The sequence below is a fragment of the Odontesthes bonariensis genome, chromosome 9, assembly GCF_027942865.1.
Source record: "Odontesthes bonariensis isolate fOdoBon6 chromosome 9, fOdoBon6.hap1, whole genome shotgun sequence".
NCBI classification, from domain to species: Eukaryota; Metazoa; Chordata; class Actinopteri; order Atheriniformes; family Atherinopsidae; genus Odontesthes; species Odontesthes bonariensis.
The window spans coordinates 27,427,422-27,452,325 of record NC_134514.1 but is presented as its reverse complement, the minus strand read 5'-3'; the positions used below and the strand labels follow the sequence as shown (position 1 = coordinate 27,452,325).

The 24,904-nt window shown below is 42.3% G+C and overlaps 1 protein-coding gene across 5 annotated transcripts; it reads right to left on the bottom strand.

Annotated features, from left to right (window-relative positions):
• Window positions 1-10,965: 10,965 nt before the first annotated feature.
• On the bottom strand, window positions 10,966-23,449 carry LOC142388538 (uncharacterized). Of its 5 annotated transcripts, none has more exons than XM_075473914.1 (26): window positions 23,332-23,448; window positions 22,739-22,875; window positions 22,415-22,525; window positions 21,268-21,324; window positions 17,908-18,004; window positions 15,868-15,920; window positions 15,692-15,775; window positions 15,467-15,556; window positions 15,255-15,368; window positions 15,077-15,169; window positions 14,827-14,991; window positions 14,483-14,557; window positions 13,668-13,698; window positions 13,512-13,573; window positions 13,377-13,428; window positions 13,161-13,294; window positions 12,966-13,061; window positions 12,798-12,872; window positions 12,627-12,713; window positions 12,428-12,529; window positions 12,258-12,344; window positions 12,085-12,174; window positions 11,856-11,951; window positions 11,689-11,745; window positions 11,557-11,601; window positions 10,966-11,456 (listed from the first exon to the last, which is right to left on the bottom strand). In XM_075473914.1, exons 1-26 carry the CDS (start codon window positions 23,351-23,353, stop codon window positions 11,100-11,102), a joined length of 2,469 nt encoding a protein of 822 aa, XP_075330029.1. In that variant the 5' UTR covers window positions 23,354-23,448; the 3' UTR covers window positions 10,966-11,099. The 5 variants fall into 5 exon arrangements, with proteins under 5 accessions (XP_075330029.1, XP_075330030.1, XP_075330031.1 ...); XM_075473915.1 differs by having other exon boundaries at window positions 22,436-22,525; XM_075473916.1 differs by lacking the exon at window positions 12,258-12,344 and having other exon boundaries at window positions 23,332-23,449.
• Between the last annotated feature and the right edge of the window lie 1,455 nt (window positions 23,450-24,904).

Here is a 24,904-nt window from a genome sequence, read left to right as displayed (position 1 = left end):
CAGGATCTCCACAGGGCTGTGTACTGTCACCTCTACTGTTCTCCCTGTACACTAACTGTTGCACCTCCAGCCATGACTCTGTTAAACTTATTAAGTTTGCGGACGACACCACCCTCATCGGACTCATCTCGGGCGGCGATGAGACTGCCTACAGGAGGGAGGTGGACCGGCTGGTGACCTGGTGCAGCAGCAACCACCTGGAGCTCAACGCCCAGAAGACAGTGGAGATGGTCGTTGACTTCAGGAAATCCACAGCCCCCCTGCCCCCCTCGCCCTCACTGACACCCCCATCACCACTGCGGATTGTCACCGGTTCCTCGGCACCACCATCACCCGGGACCTCAAGTGGGAGCCGACCATCAGCTCCCTCACCAGGAAGGCCCAGCAGAGGATGTACTTCCTGCGACAGCTGAGGAAGGCCGAGCTGCCGGCCCAGCTGATGGTGCAGTTCTACACGGCCATCATCGAGTCCATCCTCTGCTCCTCCGTCACGGTGTGGTATCCCGGGGCCTCTGCCAGGGACAGACACAGACTGCAGCGAGTTGTGCGCTCCGCAGAGAAGGTGATCGGCTGCAGCCTCCCATCGATCCATGACCTGCACGTCTCCAGGACTATGGGGCGAGCAGGTCGGATCACAGCTGAACCTTCTCACCCTGCACATGGACTATTTGAACCACTCCCCTCAGGCAGGAGGCTTCGGTCCATTCGGACTAGGACCTCCCGTCACAAAAACAGTTTTTTCCCCCTGGCAGTCAGACTTATAAACACTTCATAATCACTTCATAACCTGCCACAGACACTTTACTTCACTTTACCATCATTAAAATTGCACTAACGAAACTGCACTGTTGTTGCTCTGTATATTGGTTACTGTGTATTGTTGTACACACGTTGTACATTTTGTATTCATATATTTTTATTCTTTATTTTTTATCATTATATCCCTGTTACATGTTTGCACCTTACGCCGCAGCAAATTCCTAGTTAGTGAACACTGTTCACTAACAATGGCAATAAAAACGAATTCTGATTCTGATTCTGACATGGGGCCTTGGCTGGATCCGGGACGGTGACCCTGCGGCGGCTGATGCGGGCGGCCGGACCGGACTTCGCTAACGTCCAGGAGGTCAGCTTGCTGCTCGGGGTCCGGTCCGCCAGTCTGGTAAGGCGCTTCCTGGAGAGGGTGAGGGAGCGGCTGACGGCTGGGGAGAGGCGCCTCCTGCAGCAGCACGCCACAGAAAGGTGCCAGCCGGACGCGACTGACCCATTCCCAGACGTTCTCCTGGACGTGGATTTTCAGGAGGAAAGTGGTCCTCTGCTACTTTCCGCAGACCTGAGACTGGATTTATGTAAGACCGGTACAAGCAATATACCAATAGTGCACAAAAATCCTGAACAAACGAACACTCCATAACAGACCTTGCAGTGTCTGGAACGACAAACTTGGAAGACAGAAACCACAGTGGCGGACTCTGTACACGCCTCCAACAAAAAACGGACTGGTGACCTTCAGTGGAGGATTCTTCACGGCGCCATCGCTACAAACTCGTTTTTATCGATCATCAGTCCTGGGGTTTTAAACGAGTGTCCTTTTTGTAGTCTGCCCGAGAGTGTTTTTCATGTGTTTATAGAGTGTGTACGTTTAATTGGGTTTTTAGCTTTTTTAATGAGAATTTTTAGCCTTTTTGGCGTAGTTTTTACCAATGCCATTTTCATCAACAGTGTGCATTACAGTCGAGCCACCAGCGCTAAAGCACGGCTTTTAAATTATTTAATTGCAGAGGCAAAAATGGCTATTTACATCACTCGCAGAGACAGACTGCAGGCTGGACCTCAACTCGACGCCGTGAGTCTGTGGAAATGCAATGTCAAGGCAAGGTTGAGGTTAGAGTTTTTATTCCACAGAGCCACTGGAGATTTAAATAGTTTTGTACAACTGTGGGGTTTTAAGAATGTATTGTGCACCATTTCTAAGCAAGGAGAACTCACTTATAATGAAATAATATTGTGAATATTTATTGTTTTTATGTTTTCTTTTGCTGTGATTGTGAAAAGTTAATGGCAAAAGTTGTGTTAATAAACGTTTTGTTAAAAATCAAAAAAAAAATCTTCTTCTTCTTCTTCATTATCATCATCAACAAACAGCAGTCTTTTATTAGGGGATGAAACCGGAAGGTGAACACGCCGCCGGATGTGAAGTAGATCGTGGCTTCTGCTCGCGTCCAGTGGCTACCAGAGAGTTTCTATAATGAGGAGAGAGAAAGCTGGCGGCTTTTTCCGGGTGGTACTGCACTCTTGGGCGGCGCCAACGAAGCAGAGCAGTCAGAATGAATGTAGTACTATGAGATCCACCTTAGATGCAGCCATTGCTTTGGATAGAATTTTTTTCATTTTAATTTTCCTAAAGGCAGGATAAATTATCCTTTCAAACGGTACTTGGTTTGATTTTTTTTTAGACTCACTAGATTTTTTTAAAATACACATTTATTGTCAGTATTGCATCACGAGTGACGTCACGCATGTGGCATCACGGCATGGTCAGTCCTAGCGCTGAGCTACAGATTTCAGCACAGCCCTTTTACATACTCTCTGACTAGCCTCTGGTTTAGCTTTGGTTGTTGTTAGCAGCACCAGGTTAGCACTGTGGCACAGTGGACGAGTGCCGTAAAGCAGCCGGTCGTAATCAGCCGTGCGTTCTTCAGATTCCGTTAGCTAGATGCTAGCGGAGACTCGCAAATGCCAGACCTGTAAGAAAACAGAAAGATATAACTCCCAGGTTATTGTACTTTTAATATAAATCCACATCCCTCTGTCAGAAATCACAGTAATATTTTCAGGTTTCAGCCGCTAGCGGGGACATTTTTTGAGTTATTAGCTCCAGCCCTATGGCCAATCTTGATTCTGCACTCGCTCGCCAGCGCCCCCAGAGAAAATCAACTGAACTGCAGCCAAATTTTGTATAATGGGGCGAATAGGAAGCAAAACAGCTGTCTGTAAAAGGCCTGTGGTGGCTACTCTATAGCTCTGCTCGTGTCTTGCGTCTTGCGGGAAGTTTAGAAAATTGAGGTGACACACACAAGCACGCAAGGGGGGGGCTTGCAACCGCGCAAGGGCTTGCATTGCGTCTTGCGTTGCGTCTTGCGTTACTGACTATAAACCAGGCTTAAGGTTGACTCCAGATTAAAACACTGCATTTATTTCATTGCCCATTTTTCAATTTTGTTAATAAAAAGTTGAACTTGACAAATGGAGTTTTTAGTCCATGGAGTAATTGTACAGTGAATTAAAGCAGGACTCTTATCTGTCACCCTATAAGAAGAAATTATTACAGACCCTGGACGTGTTTAATTTACAATGGGATGTCTCTTTCACCATTTTTTCCATGGCATTGGCGTTAAGAAAAATGAATGCTTTGTTTAGCATATCACAAAGTGTTTTCTCTAACCCTAATGAGCTGTTGCTCAATTTATTGAGGTTTGCAAGCAAATATTTTTGTGCAGTCCTGCCACAGCATTTCAATCAGGTCGAGGTCTGAATCTGGCCTTTCGTTTGACTAGAATACTTTGGTAAACAAAGGAGTTTAATTGTGGACTCTATAACTGCAAGGTGTCTAAGTTCCATGGCTGCAAAACAAGCCCAGATCATCATTCTTCTATATATTATATTTTCTCAGCTACTATTCAATCATTGTGTTCACGCTGTTTTCCATATTTTAATAGATCTTCCCTTAGTACACAGCTGTGTTTCAGTTTGTTTTCTACCAAAGAGCTGTTTAAGGTTGCAGCTATTCATGCTTTGAGTGCCTCGAATAGTGTTCAAGATCTACAGCAAAATCCATCACTGGATTTTTATTTTTTTTTTACAATCGGAATAGCTCGTCGTTTTCTACCATTAATTTCAGCTCATCTTCTATTTACAAATTGATTAATAATTATTTCTTTATTTATTTTGAAAATAAAAGTTTTGAATCAGTTCTTGCAGTACTCGTATAATGTACTTCCCTGATCTGTGACCCCGATGTTGCTTCAATTTGCCAACTTTAAGAAAACACACATAACATCTGCCAGTGTAAGTAAATGAAATGTAAAACGCACACAAAAAAAAGCATGTAATTCTGATGAATGAATGAAATTGACATGAAATTTTGACTCGGCCAGATCAATTCCTTTGGAGAAATGTTTTAGCAATCCCTGCTGTCAATAGTTGCTTGCAGATTAAAGTAAGATTCAGGTTTCTCCATGATGGATGGCTTAAACTGGGCTTCTTCAGTAGCCCCAGAAAGATGCATGCTTGATTTATTATTGATTCCTCACAGAAACCGCTCCATTTTTCTTCTCTCCCCCCCCCTTCCACCCATGCAACTCCATAAAAGATTCAGAAGACCTGAAAGAGAGACCTCGATGCTAAATGTTGTAAAGCCTCCTCTGCTGTCAGCCCTGAAGATCACCACAACTTGAATATTTATGTCAGGTAAATGAGTTGAGCCCTTTTGTTTTAGTGCTGCATGGTGTATTCTCTGAGTTGTTGGACCCTTGCTGGCATGAGAGCATTCAGCTCTGCAACTCTATGGATTTCACCACTAAATGAATCAACCAGATGTAAGGCCCGAACGATTATCTGCCCCACCGATATATCGGGCCAATATTTAGCATTTTGGGGATGTCGGCATCGGCCATACTTTCCATAAATTTCCACCGATAAGTTTATATGATTTTCACAACCAATTTTGCAGCTGTTTCGTTCTGAACGCATCTTCTGCTCTCGCCACTTTGGCTGTTTTCGAAACCGCCTACTTCTCCTACTATTCCTACTAGTCATACTTTTTTAAGTTCCCGGATGTACACTAGATGCATACTAGATTCGCCGAAATGTTGAGTATTCATCATGAGGTTACTTGTCACACTCAAACTACTCAAGATGCAACGTAACGTGACGTCGCCCATCGCCATTTGAACGGTCAAATTCCGTTAACGGGACGAGAGGAGTCAAAACGGCATAACCAGAAGTGCGTTGCTCACTGCGGCTAGCTTTAGTAGCGCCACAGCCTATCTATCTAACAGCCTTGCCACTTACTATCAAGCCCCATTGTACCGGCTTTTTGGCTGCAGTTCCACCAGAATTCCACTGGGCGCGTCGGTGGAGACCAGAATGAATTGGGCCCAATAGAGCTAGATGCTACAAATGGTCAGTTTCACCTAAGTCTCCTCAAGAGCACTAAGATTTGAATGTAGTTTCTGAGAGCTCAACATGGGTTTCAAGTCAAAAATCTACTGAACAAGTACATTTATCCCTTTGATTTCTTACAGGTTGGCTTCTTGTTGTCCACAACGCGCTAGCATTGTGCTAATGACAGCTGGTCGACCGGCGAAAGAATGAATTACGACCAGAGGCACCGCTTGACGGCTGGCTCCATACCAAGCGACAACAGAATTAAGATGGACTTTTTCCGCTTATGTTACCGCAGCCTAAGAATCTGTGATGTTACCACAGATTCTCTCTTACTACAGCTCTTCCTTGAAAACGCTGCTGCCTTTGAGACCAACATCAAGCAGGATTGTTGCCGTAAAGCGGCATCTCCGGTCTTAAGCTATGTATGACGTCATATACACTTAAAATCCTTTTTTTAAGCAAATGAGTGGCTCTAAAAATCTAAAACTCAGCCATGATTTTCCATTTCATGCCATTTTTACTCCACTTCAGTTTTCAACAATGTTAGTGTTGCTTAAACAATGGAAGCTCTCAATGGAGTCTTGTGAAAAAACAATATTTGATGACAAAATAACACAGGAGAAGGCTGGGTAGGAAAAAACGGGCAGGGAGCCTGCAAGTTCGACATACAGGGATTCTGTCCGCTTACCTTAGCAGCTGCTGTTCTGACAGAAAACTCACAGATCCAAATCTTTTATAAAACCCCGCTGCATCTCGCTTTGAAATTCTCAGTCTTTCTTAATTACAAATTTAAAAGAAAAAAAACCTGATCAAATCTGAACACAGAGATGAGGTCGTTTTTTGAGTTGAGACCTTTCCAACTACAACATTTTTCTTTTTGTTAGCTGTAAAAAAAAAGAAAACAAAAGAACCCACCAAACATTCAACTTGTAAACAACTGAGAGAAAGCACGCCACGTGAATCCAGTCCTCGATGATCTCATTTGCAACATCAAAGCAATTAACTGACGGAAATAGACTTTGCGAACACCAGCTGTCAGTAGTTGATCAATTGTTTAGTCATTGATTTTATTGGACAAAACTACTGTTGCTATGAATAGTTACACGGACACTTGCAAACAGCATAAAACAAACACGTACTGCTGTAGATTTTAAAGAAGATCGGTCTTGAAGAAGGTCTTGTTTTATTTAGGCATCCCAGCAGATCTGAGCTCTTGGGAAAACTTGGCTTTAATTAATGATAAAGAACATAGTTTGTTCAGAGGCTGAGCAAGACCTGACATAACTGATGCTCACTAAGCAGGAGAAGTGAAGACCAGCAAGCTATTTTCAGGTAGCCTTTTGCTTTCTTCCTCATCGCAGCTTCACTGTGTGACGGAAACTGGAATGAGGAATTCAGTTTTTAGAATGGTGCCACTTTAGTGGCAGGCAGCCAGTTGCAGTAGCTCTGAACATTGGCAATGTGTTTCATATATCTGTTATGACTCATAACCATGGCGACAGGAAAGTTGTTCACCCATTGCAGCAACTGACTGAGCTTTCCAAAGCCCAAGTAACACCTGGAATGTGACCCGAAATCAAGATGGGCTGGAGAGGAGACGTCTGGGATACAGAGCGGGAACGGAGTGGAGACGAAGGTGAAAAAGAGGGTTAAACGATTTCTTCTCTTGATCATCATGGAAAATGTGTCATCGCTGATGGCTAGAATGAACAAGCTTGGACCGCCTGAGGAGAACACACCAGGAATATAAGCGAGCCACGGATTTTATAATGGAGATATGGCTGCAGGAACAACTGCAGCTTCTCTGCTCTGCTTTAGGACTGTGCGGGCGGACAGAGACTGCAGAGGTCCTGTCCGTGTCGTCTGCTGACGGAGCTCACCCGTCTTACCTGCCAATGCTGTGTGACACTGTGCTCAGTTGCTGACAAGCTATAAAAACACCCCCAACCCACTGATGCGAACTCTGAAGATTTCCACCACACCTTCCTCTCTGCTACACTTCAACTTTCTACATGTTTGTCAGCTGATTTATATTTGATTTTGTCAGCTATAAATGACAATAGCATATATTTGATATTACTTAATGCTGCAACAATATAATTTCTCTCTGGGGATTAATAGAGTACTATTGAACTGAACTACATTGAATTGAAAAAAATGGCAGGGGAACAGGTAATGGAAACTCCTCCCAGGACTCCTGGTTGACATTTAGCTTGCTGGGGTGGAGCACTTTATCCCTGACTTTACCCGGAACACACGCCGAAGTGTCTTTGGGCAATCCCTGGGGAGACTTTTAACAAGTGTTTGTGTGAACGGATGAACGGGGCCTGTAATTAAGAAGTGCTTTGATCGGTCAAACAGACTAGAAAAGTGCCACTTATTTCCTTAGTTATTCACAGCAACCGGAAATTTTCATCATGGGTGCCCAACCTTTTGCAACGCTGTATCCATGGCACAGTCTACTGGTTATCCTCCACAATTCCCAGAAAGGTATAAAGCAGTGACACACTGAAAAGCACTGCTTCCATGACAACTTATTGATAGGACTTGCCTGAATGATTCTGACTGTTTCTCCTCTGTTCAGCTGGCACCCGTTGATGGGTTCACTTCAGGTAAAATTCGTTTGGAACAAATAAATGCCAAAACAAATTGAAGAACGTCTCAACTTTTATCCAACAAAATGTCAAATCGCTAAAGCACTTAGTCTCTTTTCTCCAGTTATTCGATTTAAAATGTGTCCTTTCCACAAAGCTGATGCTTGTTTTTCTTGATTTCAGTCCTTTTAAATGCGTGTACCCCCCCCTCCCCTCAAACAAACGGCTTCTATAGTTTTTGAGAACTTGAACTTCAATTGACCCTAAAAATGCAAGACACTGCCATCTAGTGGTGAGAGAAGACTACAGCTGACAGGAGGGGGAAAAGAAAACATCCACACATTTCTGTTGTGAAAACTTTTACTTCAAAGAATGGGACACCTTTACATTAAAGAACCATCATGTTTCTGTGTAAGAATAATAAGAAAAACAAGTGTCTAAAGCAGATCGCATAGACGTCTCTTCATCAATAGACAAGGTTAGAGTGACAAACGCAGGTGCCGGTTCCACCTGGAAGCATCAGTGCTGAAATGACAAACAAAAAGGGACAATGCTGTTAACTGCAGAGAAGATACATGTTTTATTCAAGAACATCCAAAGTGCCACGGCTGCCATCTTTAATGTATGAATCCCTCTGGCAGCAGCATGAGGAATAAACTTTTTTTTTGTTCAGTCGGGTCACAACAGGTTTGAGGTCCCTTCCTGAGAGGTCATAAGGCAACATACTTCCTATGTCTCATGTTTGTTCGGTTACTCCCATCTCCCACTCTGGGCTGAGACTTACTTTAGTCATTTGCACAGAAAACTATTTCAACTACTCTTTTGGTGAGTGACCAGCAAAAATTCCTCTGCAGATCTGCAGGATAGGCAAGCGCATATTGATCTATAAATAAGCGCACACACACAGGTGGGTGTGGTGCGTCAGAACTAATTAAAACCGGCATTTCCTGTACAACCTGTCGTGGACGTTCCCCACACGCACCAACAGACGATTCGGTCGTCAACCTTTGGACAAAGGTGTGACAGGCTTTTATCTGCTTTCCCGTTTAGCTGCATTTTCTTAGGTCATCTAACAAACTGCAGAGCTGATTGGGAGGATGTGAGGCGCAAGCCTTCAACAAGTAGGAGCTCAAACAAATGTGTCGGTTTGTGACTTCAACAGGCAAGACATCCCTAAAAGTTGGGGGGGTAAAAAGTGAAGTAGAAGTGGGCCTACTGTACCTCATCACTGCTGGAAGAAGAGGAGCCTCCATGTTCTCCCCCTTTCTTTTCCTTCTTCTTCTTCTTATGGCCGTCTTTGTCCTTGGACTTGTCTTTTCCGTGAGACTTGTCCTTGTCTTTTCCGTGAGACTTGTCCTTGTCTTTTCCGTGAGACTTGTCCTTGTCTTTGTCTTTTCCGTGAGACTTGTCCTTGTCTTTGTCTTTTCCGTGAGACTTGTCCTTGTCTTTGCTGTCACCCTAAAAATGGAACAAGACGACACGAGACGAAGCACTGAAAATCATGCGTTTGTATATCTATTTCAAAATTCATCGAAAGCAGAGTCAGAAATGCACCGGCTGTGGCCTGTCGAATGCTGAAGAGCAAGAATAAAAAAAAAAAAAGTGTCACAGACTGGGCAAATTTACTGGAGAGGCATTTTTTAAAATTTTTTACAGGTTTATTTAGATTCGTGGAATTGACCAAGAAAAGCCTAAAATTAACATCGGTTTGTTTAACCGTCATCTATAACTGAGACTTTTGCAGCGGTCGCATCACCTGGAAAACAGCCATTGTTTGAACAGTTCACATGCAGAGCTCCTACCTTCCCCTTATCCCCCTTGTCCTTGTTCTTGTTCTTGTTCCAGGGAAAGCTGAGCTCATCCTTCTGTGCATCCTCCTTCTTCACCACATCATCTTTATGGTCTACAGCTGCAAATTAGACAGAACGTGAGAAGCAGCAATCGAAAATCTGAACAGGTATCAGAAAAAATAATAATAAAAAAGCAGAACCTCTTTAAAACTGTCAGTTTAACACTAGCTCGTCATACCTACCTGGTTAGAACCGAGAAACCAGCATCGAAAGGTAACCTTTAAAGATTGCTTAGAAAAAAGTAGGTTATATAATTACCTGATGACAGATCGAAATCCATTGTGAACCTGTTGTTGCGTGTTTCCAAACCCTATCGTGTTGGACTGTGTGCTTCTCTACCTCTCAGGAAATGTGTTGGACCGCACCTAAAGTAGCCTACGTAACACAACAAAACCACGCCCCACAAAAACCAGTCCAACTGGCTTCTGTGACGCCTCCAGGATTGATTGCGTTCAGCCGGGAGATGGTAAATGCAAGGGGAAATGTCACAGTTGGTATGCGCCAGCTTAGGATAGGAATGTAGGTAGAATATGAATGATTTAGTCACTATTTGGTTAGGATATGTGTGGATTTAATAATTAAGGCTAAACAACTCACTGCAGAGGCATATTTTTTGTTATTTAAAAATGTAAGCTGCACAAACCTCGTTGAAGTTTCGTTTGCATGTGGCAACGACGTCAACTGCGTTGAAGCATTTCAAATTTACAATGATTTTTGATGTGTGAAAGTAATTTCATTTTATTTATTTATTGTTATCTGTTTTATTTCTGCTGTCTAAAGTTAAGATGACTGGCACTTTAAACTTCCTCTGTAGGTTATTGGATAGAAACGAACGCTAGCAACATGCTAAATTATTCGTTGGCAGCTAGCTTATACGAATTTCTTTTTGTATTGTTACACTTATGTTAAACTTTTACCATTGTTTTCACAGCAGCTATTTTTACATAAACTATTACAGTTAATGAGATTAGTTACTGTCAATAGATAGGCCTACTATTTTGGTTAAAATAGCTGCTATTAGAGTTTCCCCTGAGTCATGCAGTCCAATGTCCAACAGCAATTTGCAGATCTGAAGCCAACTTCAGGCTCCTACAAATGTTCTGTTTTATTGATCAGTATACATGTTTCAGTTTCTTTAATCGACAGGTAACTACTGTACTTGACAAGTCTGTGAATTAAGGAGGAATGTAAAAAAAAACTAAACTGGCTTGAGTCTCCCCACAATAATTCAGTGTGAAACGCAACAATATGCGTACAAAGCGGCCCAAAATGTAATTAAAAGCAGTGAGTCATCAGTAAGGTCATATGTGAAGGTTGTTAAGGGCCTGCTGGTAAAAGCAACAACAAACGCATTAAACAATTAAATGATCTGTTTTATTACCCCAAAGCAAACATTTGGAATCTTTTCATGCGATTGTATTTGGATTTTTATTTAATTATTATTTATTTTTTATTTCATTCAGTGACTGTTTTGATCTATGACTTTTCATGGTTGGTAAGGCCTGGGGCCTTTCAGGAGGTCGCTGGAAGTGAGGTGGTAAGTGGGGCGGGTTGCTCCATCTCCAGTCCTCCTTGGGCTCCCCATCAGAGACTCCATGTGGCTGACAGGCCTGCGAACATTTACCCTGCCTCCAGTGCTCATCGAGGAGCTAGAGACGGACGGCTTGGAGGCAGCTGAAGAACTCGGAGGATCCAGCTTGACCATGGGTTTGGAGGTAAGTGACGCAAAGGAGACGGCGGGAGCACCACTCGACTTGGAGCTGCTGCCACTTGAGGCAGAAAGTACTCCTGAGCCCGAAGCTTCCACTTTTGGTTCGCCGCTCTGTTCACCATCAGGACTTTCCTGGAACGCATTCAGCATCACCGGGATAAAGAAAATGATCACACGCAGAATAAACCGTTTGAGAATCAGTTTCGCCCATGATGAGGTAATCATAACTTACGGTTTTCTTCTCCTTTTCAGGTTTATCCTCTGATGATCCTGGACACTGTGGGGAAACGATACAAATCAACAAAATCTCCTCATAACAAAAATGGGAGTATCACCAGATGAAACCCTGTTATAACTAATTTACCTTATTCTTCTTGTCCTTCTCCTTTTTATTTTCCTTGTCACTTGGTGAGCTGGAGTCCTGCTCACATACAAAGCAACACTCCATCATCAGTCTTTGTTTAAAGCAAACAAACAAAAAGAAGAAACCACACAGACTGAAAATAGATTCTCCCGAATCCTCTAACCTACCTTCTTTTTGTCCTTCTTCTTTTTCTTCTTCTTGTCTTTCTTCTTGTCCTTTTTCTTCTTATCACAGTCACTAGAAGAATCACTAGAAGAAGAATCCTGGACACAAACAAAGAGGTTAATGGTACACATCTGCCGTGAGTACGCAGAGGTAAGTTTCTGATGTTTTGTTGCTTCTGTGGTTGTTTTATAACTTTTTTTTTTTTTTTTTCAAAGGATGAAATATCACCACCTTTTTCTTCTTCTTCTTCTTGTCCTTCTTTTTCTTCTTTTTTTTCTTCTTGTCATCATCACTATCAGAGGAGGAGGAAGAGCAGGAGTCCTGCAGCAGAGGAGTGGTCTGATATCAGTGCATCAGGACATACAGCGCAGTAAGTCGAGAACAAACAACAGAAAGATTAAAACCTTATCCTTCTTCTTCTTTGCCTTCTTCTTTTTCTTCTTTTTTTTCTTCTTGTCATTATCACTGTCAGAGGAGGAAGAGCAGGAGTCCTGCAGCAGAGGAGTGGTCTGATATCAGTGCATCAGGACATACAGCGCAGTAAGTCGAGAACAAACAACAGAAAGACTCAAACCTTATCCTTCTTCTTCTTCTTCGCTTTCTTCTTTTTCTTTTTCTTCTTCTCATCCTCACTATCAGAAGAAGAAGAAGAGGAGGAGGAAGAGGAACTTGAATCCTGTAAAAGAAGAGCACCAAAATCATTTAATGTCGGCACACAACAGAAAGATATCAGGACAAATTAAAAACAGAAACATTCAGAGGTGTTGTCAAACCTTATCCTTCTTCTTCTTTGACTTCTTCTTTTTCTTTTTCTTTTTCTTATCTTGACTATCAGAAGATGAGGAAGAAGAGCTGGAATCCTGCAAAAGCAGATCACCAAAAATGAAGAATGCAACAGATGTATACCAGACTCAAAATGTGGAACATTTTGTCGGGGTACAAACCTTCTTCTTCTTTTTCTTCTTCTTCTTTTTTTTCTTCTTCTTGTCATCATCACTATCAGAGGAGGAGGAAGAGTCCTGTAAGAGAAAAAAAAAAGCACCAATATTACAGTACATGCAACAAAACAACACAAGAAAGAAATGTTGGAGAAGATTTATCCAGATACAAACCTTATCTTTCTTCTTCTTTGCTTTCTTCTTTTTTTTCTTCTCCTCATCTTCGCTGTCTGAACAGGAGCTGTCAGATGAGGAAGAGCTGGAGGAATCCTGTAGATCAAATCAAACGGAAATGCTTAAGGCCCACGAACATTCCCAACGAGGGACACGTGACAAGCTTTTTGCTTTGCATCGTTAATGTAAGATTACCTTCTTCTTCTTCTTCAGCTTCTTCAGCTTCTTCAGCTTCTTCAGCTTCTTCTTCTTCTTCTTATCCTTCTCATCGTCTCCCTCTCCCTCATCGTCACTCAGGTGACCATCAGGGAATGGCTCAGCTGCCCCTGCTGAACAGGTAACATCAATACAACCAAAACTCAAGCGCTTATTTGAACTTGCACATGTACAGAGTCAGAGTGGCCCACGCACCAGCGAGTGTAGAGCAGACTTTGCCCTCTTCTGCTGCTTCCAGATCTTTGGCCTGTCACGACAAAAGAAAGCAAAGATTTTCAGTGTCTGTGCACTGATGGTACGAGAGGTGGGCGAGTGTGCGCAAGTTTTCACCTTGTCAACGTCGCCATTTTTCTTCCCACGTCCATCAGCGCTTTTTTCTCCAACTTCACCACCTTGCAGGAAAGCATACGCAGAATGCTGCTTCAACATCATGAACAATCTTTTTTTTTATTTATTTATTTTTTTTTCAAAAGTGAAAACACTCACCCTCTCCTGAGAGCCCCTCCTGCTCCTCACCCTGTGACAGAAGACATACAATCAAGCTCCGAATGTTTACTAAACCTTAATTAAGCTGAAACGCCGCATCAGCCAGCTGACAGTGAGGAAATATGATTCTCCTGCAGGTGCAAGCCGCCGGCGGGGAGAGGATTGTTCTACAGCAATTTTCCAAGTATGCAACCTTTTTTTTTTTTTTTTTCTGTCTGCTCAGACCGCCTCCTCGTATACAGAAAATAGAACCGTGAGCATTTTTTTTGTGGCATTGTCCAACAGGCTCTGCCAGGCACAGAAGAAGAGCTCATTTTCCCAGGCATTGTGTGCATTGTTAGGGAGTTTCTTCTTTGCTACCAAGTTGACACAAACCTTTACTCCTTTTTTTTTTTTTCATAAAGCAGAGATACTCATTGCGCGGCTCCTCAAGCTTTATTTGGTGGCTCGCACTCGCATAGTAGCTTATAACAATATGGTAACAATAACAATAATTTTTTTCAAATAACACACAGCGAATACTGCACAGTATTAAGTATTTTTATTAAGTATTAATTAAGGCTTAATGGTGTTTCCTAAAGGGCAACGCAGCCCGCTTAAACCACCGTCACACTTGACCTCAGAGCACGCTAGCTCCTTTAGCCAGCGCGAGATGCAGGCACAATGGATCGGTTTTTAATTAAAAAAGGGCAAAAACCAGCACAAATGTTGGTATGTTGTCGTAAAAGTGGCTCTTCCCTCGATTTTGCTCTGCCAATGTGGCTCTTGTGAAAAAAAATAGTGAGTATCACTGTCATAGAGGAAAAACATCTCACCTTTTTCTTGTCCTTCTTTTTCGTCTTATCTTTCTCGCTGTCAGAAGACGAGGAGGAAGAAGAGCAGCTGGAATCCTGCATCAACATGTCATGTTATTACCCGTTGCAAATGAGCCAAATTTGGGTAGAAATCACAATTTTCAGTAGCCTCTAACAATAATTTTTAAGAAACTATTTATTTTTTTTTACGTTCAACATCCCCAAACTGAGTCCACAGCAGCTCACAGCATTTATCATCAACTCCCATTTGTGCAGAACCGTCCACAACCTAACAGTAAATGATCAGGAAGCTGAGGGCTCACGTGCTGCTGTGACGAAGCGACAAAACTTCCAAGTAGCTCTACCTTTTTCTTGTCCTTCTTTTTCTTCTTCTTCTTGTCCTTTTTCTTCTTTTTCTTCTTCTTCTTGTCCTTTTTCTTCTTTTTCTTCTTCTTGCCATCGTCACTGTCAGACGATGATGATGAGGAGGAGGAGGAGCAGCAGCTATCTGAAGAAGAGGAGCTAGAGTCCTGTGGAAAAGGAGCAAATAAAACAAAGAGCATATGAGCTCTGACACGTGACTAATGAGATGAAAATGTTTTTTCCGCAGTATACCTTCTTCTTTTTCTTTTTCTTCTTCTTGTCATCCTCGCTGTCAGAAGAAGACGAAGATGAGGAACAGCTATCTGAAGAAGAGGAGCTAGAGTCCTGTGGAAAAGGAGCAAATAAAACGAGGAGCATATGAGCTCTGACACGTGACTAATGAGATGAAAATGTTTTTTCCGCAGTATACCTTCTTCTTCTTTTTCTTCTTCTTTTTCTTTTTCTTTTTCTTCTTCTTGTCATCCTCGCTGTCAGAAGAAGACGAGGATGAGGAGCAGCTATCTGAGGAAGAGGAGCTGGAGTCCTGCAGAAAGATCAGTGGCGATTATGTTTGCATTTAAATTGAAGCAGAGCAGACATATTGGACTGTCGACAGCAAAGATAAAGACTTGCAAATCGTGCCTTTTTCTTTTTCTTTTTTTTCTTCTTCTTTTTCTTTTTCTTTTCATCTTCACTATCCGATGAACTGTCAGATGAGGAAGAAGAGGAATCCTGGGACAGATGAAGAAGATATTCAGTAACAGAAGGTAAATTGTAATCTACATATGAATGCATCAGCACTAGTAGAGCAATAAATCAGCTTATATGAGATCTAACAGAATATGTGCTTTGTGAGATCTGACATACTTTCTTCTTCTTTTTGTCCTTCTTCTTTTTCTTCTTTTTGTCCTTTTTCTCTTTCTTCCCTTCCTCATCCGATGAGCTGAAATCCTAAAATGAGTCGAGGTACGAGACACGATGTATCTAATAACCTTTTACAGCAACGGGATGTTTTAAAACGGCTTCACTGAATCGTCTCTCACCGGTTTCATCTTCAGACCTTCTGAAGTCACCTGTTCCATTTCACCATCGGGACCTAGAAACAGCCAGTAACAGTCGTAAGACAAACCATCCCACAAACCGTCAGCTGAGACGCATCCTGATGATAACATTTTCAGTTCAGATCACCTGTCACAACCCTCATTCAGTTTGTTTTTAATCTCGCTGAATGCCATTCTTTCAACAGTTTTCCCAAAAACAGCAACCTAAAAGCTTGGGAACCTACTCTCACAGGCCACTGTATTTAAGTCAGTCTAGCGTGTGTACAAAATGTGGGTTTGAGCGTTGGTTTGGTGGAGAGACGCAGGAGTGATAGGCCTGGATGAGCTGTAGGTACCATAAAGCAAGGAGTTATCGCATGAACACGAGGCTCTGTGAACTGACATTTACGCTAAAGCGAGAAGGGGTGTAAATTAAGCTTCTCAACGCATTTACGATGACTAATAAATCTGACTTCTGGATGCCTTTAAGTAATGTTGCAAAGTAATCTGTGGAGAAAAAAAATCGCCACACATAATAGAATTAAACTCCAGCAAACATCCTTTTTTTAAAAAAAAATAATTTTAAAGGGATAGTTCGGGATATTTGACATGGATCTGTATGGCATCACCATAACCAGTGTCGTGCATTCAAACTGACTTACCCCCGACAGTGTCCTGTGAGCCGAGTTCTTGTCCAGTGTTGGTCAAGGCGAAAGTAGTCCGGCTTGTTTGCTGGGGTCAAGAAATTAGCGCGTTTTTCTTCCCAAAACAGTACGTGTGCTAAAGAGTGATTTATTTCATCACAAAAAACGAAGCCGGCAAAAGTCACTCCTCGTTATCACTTGGGCCCTATACTGTCTCTCATTGTGTATCAGTGCGCACGTCATTCTGACCGCGAGCTGTGCGCACGAGTTCACTTTGTTTACTGCTCGGGAAGATGTCTGACAACGAGAGCGACGAGGAACATATTGACTTCCGTTCAGAGCCAAGGGGGTATCTTTATGAACCCGTTTATACTGAGGAGGAAGTTCGCCAAATGGACTTAGATCGGGCAGAAAGAGAGAGGGTGGACAGAGAAGTGATGGAAACAGAAGCTGGAGCCACTGCTGGAGCTGCGATACCCAGGGTGGCCGACAAATCCTGGTGCACTTGTTTGAAGTGCGAAGTAATGCAGACAGAGGTGGAATGTTACTGCTGCCACGAGTGGGATTTAGTTATGCCCCAGATACAAAACCTTTCCATAGATGAGGATGTCGGCGGCCGCGGGACAGCTGCTGCCTGCATCACAAATAACGGTGACTTCCCTGCACTCCTGAATGCAGGCGTCTGAGAACTTTTTTCCATGTTCCCAAGATCAACTGGAAGAGGCGTCCCAGACCAGATGGACCCGATGGCCAGTTGTCTGCAGAGTAAGACAGTGTTGAGCACTGCCAAAGAACAGAAAGACTCGTGCGCACAGCTCGCGGTCAGAATGACGTGCGCACTGATACACAATGAGAGACAGTAGGGCCCAAGTAATAACGAGGAGTGACTTTTGCCGGCTTCGGTTTTTGTGATGAAATAAATCACTCTTTAGCACACGTACTGTTTTGGGAAGAAAAACGCGCTAATTTCTTGACCCCAGCAAACAAGCCGGACTACTTTCGCCTTGACCATCACTGGACAAAAACTCGGCTCACAGGACACTGTCGGGGGTAAGTCAGTTTGAATGCACGACACTGGTTATGGTGATGCCATAAAGATCCATGTCAAATATCCCGAACTATCCCTTTAAGCACAAGTTCACAGATGGGAGAGGGGGAGGTAAAGCAGTTACACGCTGCAAGTGGGATATATAGAATAAAATAAGACAACTTTATCTTCATAGGGAGTATATTTCGGGTCAATCTAGAGTCCGAGGAAAATTAATACAGAGCTCTGTATGAACTGTAAAAGAATAACTCTAATAACATTAATTATAATTACAAGAAATGTGGAAAATATACATGGGCTGTATCTCCACACAAATGTGAGCTATTACGACATCAAATATTGGCCACTTGCCTATCTGAGTTATGATGACACTGTCCCAGACATATTCTTTCTCCCCATTCTTTCTCTTCTTCTTTTCCTTTTTCTTCTTCTTCTTCTTCTCGTCATCCTACAAGAGAGTGATCAACATGAATCTTTCCGTAGTGTCAAATCTGTCCAAAGCCATTTAAATAAGCCCGCTCGACCACCTTGGTAGATAAAGTATCAATTAGAAATACAGATAAAGATGAGATCAGGATGAGGAGGCCCCCCTCTATCATGCATCAGTTTATTACGGACTGATAAAAAAGATAATAAAAATTTCTCCACCATCTGTGGACATGCAGCCAAAACCAACACAGAAGAAATAACGCTCACAGATGGCGCTGCATACTGCATGATGATTGGCTGCGCCTAGCCACGCATGCACACAAACAAACCCTCGGATGCACGACAGTATTTTGTACTATCTGGCTCGGGCTCATCCTAAACAGAGCCCATCTATAAAGTAAATGACTTTATAGTCCCGACTGACTGCATAAGATAAAAACAAAAGTGCTTCAAACATTGTCACTGGGCGTGTTCGTCTCCTGTCTGATACGGCTCGCGATTAGGTCGAAGGCTTATGAGCCTCCGCCCGTAGCCCAGGGTGAAATACATTTCAGAGTTTTGTACACAGACTTTTCATTTGTTCTACTTTGCAACCACTTATGACTGCTGAGTTCCTTTTAGAAGGGAGCCAGAGTGGGTAATAAATGAATGATAATAATCCATTTTATTCATAATGCACTCTTCATCAGGGATCTCAGAGTGGTAAAAGCATCATAAAGAAATATATTAAAATACACAGATCATAGTCATGTCAGCAGTCAAAGGCCTTTTTGAGTAAAAGTGTTTTCAGGCCAGCTTTAAAAGATTACAGACTCTGCAGCCCTCAGCTGGGTAAGCCATTTGTTGCATGTAAAAAAGATTAAACCTAAGGGGGTCTTTGATTTGTGCTTTTGTCTTTGCTGTTAAAGGCGTGTGAGAACCACGCCCTCAGAAAATGAAGATGCCTTGCTCTGATATGACTGAGGTGCCTTGACTGTAAATGTCACCACACAAAACTGAAATACTTAGAGTGCTCTTTGGTTTAGATTTTTATTTATTTTTTTTTATTTTTTTTTAAAAGATGAGGGCATTGATAAAGCTGGCCTGGAAAGGACGGAGGACTTTAAATGGAAATTCCCCCCAGTAAAGGGCAGCTTTCATATTCCTAAAGTCAGTCTTGCACTCTAAATAGTCTCTGAATGGAACGCCGTTTGCCTGCAACTCTACCTCACCTTGTCACAGAGTTGGAAGAGACTGTCAAATCCCTATGAGCTGATGTGAAGTAGCGCTCCTCGCCAAGGATTTAATTTAGCACTCCTATTAGAAAGATTTCACCAAGGGTTTAAATAAACAAAACTTGAGTCCCTCTTAACTAATCTGAAGGACATTCTCGTGCTACATAAAAATAAACTGTCTGTGTGAGAGTGGTGCAGATTGCCTGTCGAGCATCCAGACCTCCACAAATAATCGCAGCACGCTGTGCTATCATGACTAAGCCTGAGGTGTTAAAAGGTATGCTAAGAAAACAGGTAGTCCTGGCATGTTGGAGCAGGACAGGAGTAGCAGGGAAGCAGTTTTCTGAAGCTGTGCAATGAAATAAGTATGTTCAATGGCAACTGCTGACCCTTTTTCATTCCAATACATTTGATCCTTTTTGAAACAGTCCCAACACTTGAACAAACCACACTAAAATCTGTACATTCTCTTCAGTCAACTTCTTCCATTTGAACTAAAAGAAATGGCACATAACCTAAGCACAGCACTGCATTTATCACACCTTTAATCAGATGCTCCAGCCTGGGTGACACTGATCAGAACCTTGTTAAGGAGAGACAGGTGGAGCCAATTGAACCAGGAGTTCCAACAGTACGTTTACAAATCCAAATCCAACATGGCTGCCCTGTGCATAAGCAGTGGTGATAGCTGCAGTAACTAACCGTTTATTAGCACATCTGTCAGTTTGTGTTGTGCTAAGTCAGCCTCTATCACCAAACACGTTGCCATGGTTTTGTTCTCAAAATATAATGCCATGCTTTATCAGCTCGTATTGACCTTATAAGCAAGCAAAATAATCGCTAGCTTGAACAGGGAGCACATAACGGTCACATTTACTTGACCTTAGAAAAAGTAATTATTTTTCTTAGTTGAACTAAAACTGAACTTTTTGAAATGCATTCAAACATTTTGTTCCGATTGAAATCGGATTTTTTTTAAATGTTGGACCAACACACCCAGATAATGTGGCTGGGGGTTGAATTACTGTAATTCTGCATTCCATTTGCTTCAGAAGTCAGATCTTCCAATGCAAATGAGTTGACCGTGTTCCAGTTGAAATTGGGAAATCTTGTAAGATTTGCTCATTCTGGTGCTAACCAACCAAGCTAGCCATCCTTAGCATTGCATGCTAACGGTGTGGCATAAAGTTCAAATTTGCACACACATGCTCCGTAATAATGCCTTCACTGACAGAAGTTAGACGTGTGCACCTGTTTAACGAGACACAAACTGACAGATGGTCTAATAAACTATTTATCTCTGCAGATATATCAAAACTGTTTATGTGCAGGGCAGCCATGTTGGATTTTGAGACCATGTGCTGGTGAGGGTTCCCCCGACTGTCCACCTTTACTGATGTGTGCATACATCCAGCTGAACTCAAATTGGCCAAAGCTCTTTGCATACTCCATAGTTCCCACCCCTGGCTTTGACCCCAACGCACCAGAAGAAGCCATTAACAGTTGGAAGCGTTGTAAAGCTGTCCAATTCACTGTTCAACATGGTACCAATTAGCCACCAAATTATTTGTTTGTCAATTGTTTTAGTTGGTCATGTTGAGCGTAGTGACAGGAAGTCCAATATTGACGAGCTTTAAGGGGTCATCACGCCACCTATAGTTGTAGAGAAGGACATACTTTGATTAAAAAAAATAATTAAAAATCCATTCCCTCCCGTGCTGGGGACAGGACAGTAGTCCAATTAAATGGCCTAGTCGAGCTCCAACTGTAGCTCGACTTGTGCATCTTGCTGTATGGTGTGTGTCCTACAAAGAACCAATGCTCGTCTTCATGGCCAGTGTGTACTTACTTTGACCATTGGGGGAAGCTGCATCTTTTGATATTTTTCCTGAATTCTGATTGGAAAAAGCTCACTTTCCTCTGGATTTGTTAAGGCATATCACCATAGTCTGTGGATATTGTCTCAGGAAGTATCAGAGTTTGCCCGTCCAAATGTCAACAATAATTCCCACATATCGACATATTTTTTTCAAATGAGTTTTATTTTTTATCTTGACCCGCAACTTACCTCACTATCACTGTCGGAGGAGCTACTGGAGGAAGAAGATGAGGATGAGCTGGAATCCTGATGAGAAAGAGGTGAGAAAGTCATTGCTTTGGTGTTCAGCAGCTCAATAACAGCATTTTTTGTGGGGGGAAAGTGATGAATGAACATTTCAGTGAGTCACTAAGCACAGTGGAATGAGGCTTTGTCATGGGCCCATAGGGGGGGCGGTGTAACTGCCAGAAGAAGGGTGGAGCTCTACAAACACTTGACATCATACAAAGAATCTTATACACACCTTTTGCAACTATGCTATGAGCCAGTAGTGGAAAAGTAACCGTTGATACACATAATAAATAGATCAATTCATTACAAGCCAGTGACTTGTCTCTAGGTGGAACCAACGCTTTACTTCCCTCCTCCTTTGTTTTAACCAGAACAAAAAGATCACATCACATCACATCACCCCAGTTCTCAAGTCTTTACATTGGCTCCCGGTCAGATACAGAATAGATTTTAAAGTTCTGCTACTCGTCTACAAATCACAGAATGGTTTAGGTCCAGAATACATGAATGACATGCTAGCAGAGTATAAACCCAGCAGAGCTCTGAGATCTGCTGACTCAGGTCAGATAGTGGAGCCCAGAGTTCAAACTAGACACGGTGAAGCAGCTTTTAGCTGTTATGCTGCACACAACTGGAACAAACTACCAGCAGACCTGAAATCAGCCCCAACTGTAAGCACTTTTAAATCCAGGTTAAAAACATTTCTCTTTCGGTGTGCTTATGGTTGAGTTTATATTTTTCTTATTCCCCTCTTCTTTGATTGCTTTAATTTTTATTCTATTTTTTCTTTTTTTCTTTAAATTGCTTGTTTTTATGCTGCTTTATGCTGTTCTTTTAAATGCCTTGTCTTTATGTAAAGCACATTGAGTTGCCTGTGGTATGAAATGCGCGATATAAATAAAGATGCCTTGCCTTGCCTTGCCTCTGTCAGTAGCTGGACCTCACGATTTCTTATTGCATGCATGGCTTCAAATCTGACCCAAACCCTAACGTAGCCACAGGATTGAATGACTGTCATGTAGTGACATGATTTTAAATGTATTAGACACAAGCAGAGTGAAGAGCGGAACCAAAGTGTGTCCCATTTCCATCAGTGGTGCCTTACTGAGATTTGTGCAACACCTACTTTCTTCCTCTTTTTCTTCAGCTTCTTCTTCTTTTCTTTATTGCATATGCCCTCATCGTCACTGTCCTGGGAGCTATCAAATGAATACATCTGATAACGGCAAAGAGCACAAAGGAGTGGTTAATTCCTCGTGAATTTGTAGAATTCACTCCCATATGCAGTTGTCACTTCGACATGGTATGTAGTTTTTACTTGTAAGATTTTGGATGCATGTTGTGAAATGATAACAAATGGCTAATAAAGGCACAACGTTTCCCCACTCAGGTGGTTGACGTGTGTTCTCTGAACATCTCTCCCACTCACCATATCATCCTCGGTTCCTTTAGGGTGCTGAGGCTGACCATTGCCTTCCAGCTTTGCAGGCGCTGTCCCCTCAGGATGCAAACCACCGGGGGGCACCGCTGCTGGCTGGATGCCTGAAGGGTCTGCTTTATCCGGAGCTTTTCAGTTCAGGGTGACAACATTAGAACACGGTCTACAGAAAGCAGTCACCACAATACCATCTTTCTCACTTAGAACCCCGGAAATCAGAAAGCAGACCCCTATTTTTCCATGCTGTTTGAATGAAAGCAAATGAGGGCACTGTGTGATTCGACTTTCTTATCATCCCACTTCCTCAAATGGAGAAGACAGGTTGAAGCATAGAGGAATTGCAATCAAACATGAAATGCTAAATCAATATTATGTTGCTTGCAAACTGATTATTCTCTGGTGTCCATTGCCATAAACCCCTGTATTACCTATCAATTACACCAATTGAGAAAAGTGCCACGCCCCTAATACCAAAACATTATTTGTCAATTAAAACCGACAGAAGTCAGAATGAGATCAAGCCCAATCTTATCAGAATATAAACTAAGAAAACTGCAAGGCAGTTAAACATAGAGATTGCAGACCTTTGGAGAGGGTGGACTCCATTGAAGTCCAGATTTCTCCTCAATCCAGGAGTGCCAGGGCTCCTCTGACAAACCCACCTGTGTTGCAAGGTGTGACTGTTTGCAGCTTTTGGGTGGGGAAATGAAGTGGAGGTGAGCTGGTGCCAAAATCAGGCACTCCTCCCCTCAAAAAAGTTTCAAAATAAAGCCAATTTTGAAAGAAAAGATTTCGGATTAAAGGAAGTGGTCAGGCCCAATAACCCAATCTAATATTTCTGATGGTATCTCCTATTTCCTTTTGACATGCAAACAGACGTTATGACTTAACATAACTGATTATTTGTACCTCTTGTGTTTTATTCTGAAAGCAGCAAGGTATTGTTTATGTGGCAAAGGGACGTATTTATCTTGTGGGCTGTGCAGAGCCTGTGGGGCAGTAAAGCTGTGCCAGCAGGTAATGCCTGTTTTACTGCGACTCACTCACAGTGACATGGCTGTAACCTCTAAGTAGAGTCAGCATGGGGGAGGACTTTGGAGGCTGTGTAAAACAGGTCAATATTGGTTGCAAAATTTGTTACCCATGAATTTACCTAAATGACTTATCAACTTAACTTATCAAAGATCTCCTGGAATTTTTCGCAATAAGTTAGTATTTACAAATCACTCTGAGAAAAGCTTTTCACGTGGTCTGTATTAGAATAAATCAACTACAAAGGGTGAAAAATGTTCTCAGATCTAAATCAAAAGATGTTCCTACCTCCCAGAGGATATTTAGGCCAATATCTACTAAACAAAAAGTCTGTTTTTATTTTATTTTTCTTATCGGCTTCCGTAGTTAAACCTCTGAGTTAAGCAGAGTAAGGTTTAGGATTTTTTTTTTTTTAACGTCTCAACTAAGGGTTTCTTTTACTCATTGAATTTCTTAAAACAGAAATGAACGACATTCAACAGTACATTACTGTTGAATATTGTGTAATTTATATAATATTAGCTGGCTCGTATGGTGAGGAAGAAAGTTGAATGTAGTGAAAAACGAAGTGAGCAGTCAGAGTTGTATTTTGAAATTTATACGGAAAGCGTATGTTTCAGTGCCAGTGTTGCCAATTTAGCGACTTTTGGCCATCTCTGGCGACAAAAAAAATAATCTTGCGATTTAGCGACTTTCGGGCTCAATCTGGCTGAATCTAGCGACAATTTAACCTGTTTTGTGAGTGACAAATCAGTTGCTTCGCATCGCTTCTAGTGTTGTGACGTTCGCGAACGAGCCGGTTCTTTTGAATGGCTCTTTGATATGAACGAAGGGAGCCGTTCTATTTCTCATTCTTTTTTTTCTTGTCATGCGTGTTTCACGCAGCTCCCAGGGGACATCTAGTTGCGGATTCCCCCCACATAGGACAACTACGACTAGGGGGGGTAGGGCGCAGGCAGCTTGCACGTGCCCTTCACATGAGCAGTAGAGATGGTATTTATGGCTATTTTGGGGGATCCGGATCTTTATGGCTCGTTCCTTTCAAAGAGCCGTTCAAAAAACTGGCTCGTTTGGCTATTTTTTTTAAAAAGTATTTTAGGCTTATAATCAATTTTCGCCATGTCT

Bases quoted from the DNA above. Each gene is read 5' to 3' on its own strand.
- LOC142388538 (XM_075473914.1), bottom strand. From the start codon at position 23,353: ATGGAGTCCACCCTCTCCAAAG. The intron at 12,714-12,797 runs GTTTGTACCCCG...CTGCTTTTGCAG, and splicing joins AGAAGAAAAAGAAGAAGAAG to GATTCCAGCTCTTCTTCCTC. The intron at 12,175-12,257 runs GTTTTAATCTTT...CCTCTGCTGCAG, and splicing joins CAAAGAAGAAGAAGGATAAG to GACTCCTGCTCTTCCTCCTC.